At 55.7% G+C, this 1,211-nt stretch overlaps 1 protein-coding gene across 1 annotated transcript; it reads left to right on the forward strand.

Annotated features, from left to right (window-relative positions):
- Positions 1-322: 322 nt before the first annotated feature.
- CTXND1 (cortexin domain containing 1) lies at positions 323-502 on the forward strand. Its single transcript, XM_063088930.1, has one exon. The coding sequence runs from the start codon at positions 323-325 to the stop codon at positions 500-502; it is 180 nt and encodes a 59-aa protein (XP_062945000.1).
- Positions 503-1,211: the final 709 nt, after the last annotated feature.

The raw sequence follows: 1,211 nt of genomic DNA on the forward strand, positions 1-1,211 counted from the left end.
GCAACTGCAGGGCTCTATCCCCAGCAGTGGCCCCTTGGCCACATGCTGGCCCCACCCCTGCTGGGACTCATCTGTCACCTCCCCCGCCCCACCCCGGGGAGGCGCTGGCTGCACCCTGCCAGAGACTCCGGTTGCCTACAGGTTTAGAGCTGTGATCGTGTGGGTCCCGAAAGGATGCATGTGTCCCCTTCCCTCCCAAACCCTGCACCCACCCCAGGCAAGTGGCATGACCCTCCCTCCCCACTGTCGCGGCTCTTTCTGCAGGGTGGAAAATGGTACCAGTCAAGCCCCAGCCAGAGGAGCCCGAAGTTGCGGCGGCGAAATGGAGGAGCCTACGCCCGAGCCTGTCTATGTCGACGTGGACAAAGGACTGACCCTGGCCTGCTTTGTCTTCCTCTGCCTCTTCCTCATCGTGATGATCATTCGCTGTGCCAAGGTCATCATGGACCCCTACAGCGCCATCCCCACGTCCACCTGGGAGGAGCAGCACCTGGACGACTGAGGCACAGGGGCACCGAGGGCACCGAGACCCTGCCGTGCTGCCTGGATCTGGCCACCCAGGCATGGAGAAGGTTTGCCTTAGCCCTGCTAGCTCCCTCACGAGCACCAGCGTGAAATGCCCAGGTGCCGTGGGTGCTGCAGCCACGGGGCAGCCTGGGGACAAGAGGACTGGACTGGGCCGCAGGAGGCTGGGGTTCCAGTCTGGGGAGTCACTGTGAGACAATGGGGAGTCACCATCCCAGGTTCCTGTGCACCTTTTGGAACTGGATTCAGAACACACTCTCCCCATCACACACAGTGGCCTCGTTTTGAGGAAACTCTCTGTCCTTAAAATGCAAACTAGCACATGGAGGCTCCCAGCAAAGATGTCCCACCTGAACCCAAGCCCCATGCCCATGGACTAGCAATGGAGCAGGTGTGAAGGGGAAAGAAGGTAACGGTGCCTCACCTGAAAAGTCACAAAAGGCACATGGGCTGCTTCCATGCAGTACTTTTTAAAACCAAAATTCAGAGGGATATATTTTTCCTGTTATATATGAAATGTGCATTTGAGAAACTTGGGAAAATACAGATAAATGGAAGGAAGGGGGGAAATAACACTTATAATCCCACCTCCCAGAAGCCACCATTTTGATATATTTTCTTCCAGCCTTTTTTACACATACTTTTTAGTGAAATTCATACTGTATGCATGATGTTGTACCACTTCA

Source organism: Cynocephalus volans, chromosome 3, assembly GCF_027409185.1.
Source record: "Cynocephalus volans isolate mCynVol1 chromosome 3, mCynVol1.pri, whole genome shotgun sequence".
NCBI lineage: Eukaryota > Metazoa > Chordata > Mammalia > Dermoptera > Cynocephalidae > Cynocephalus > Cynocephalus volans.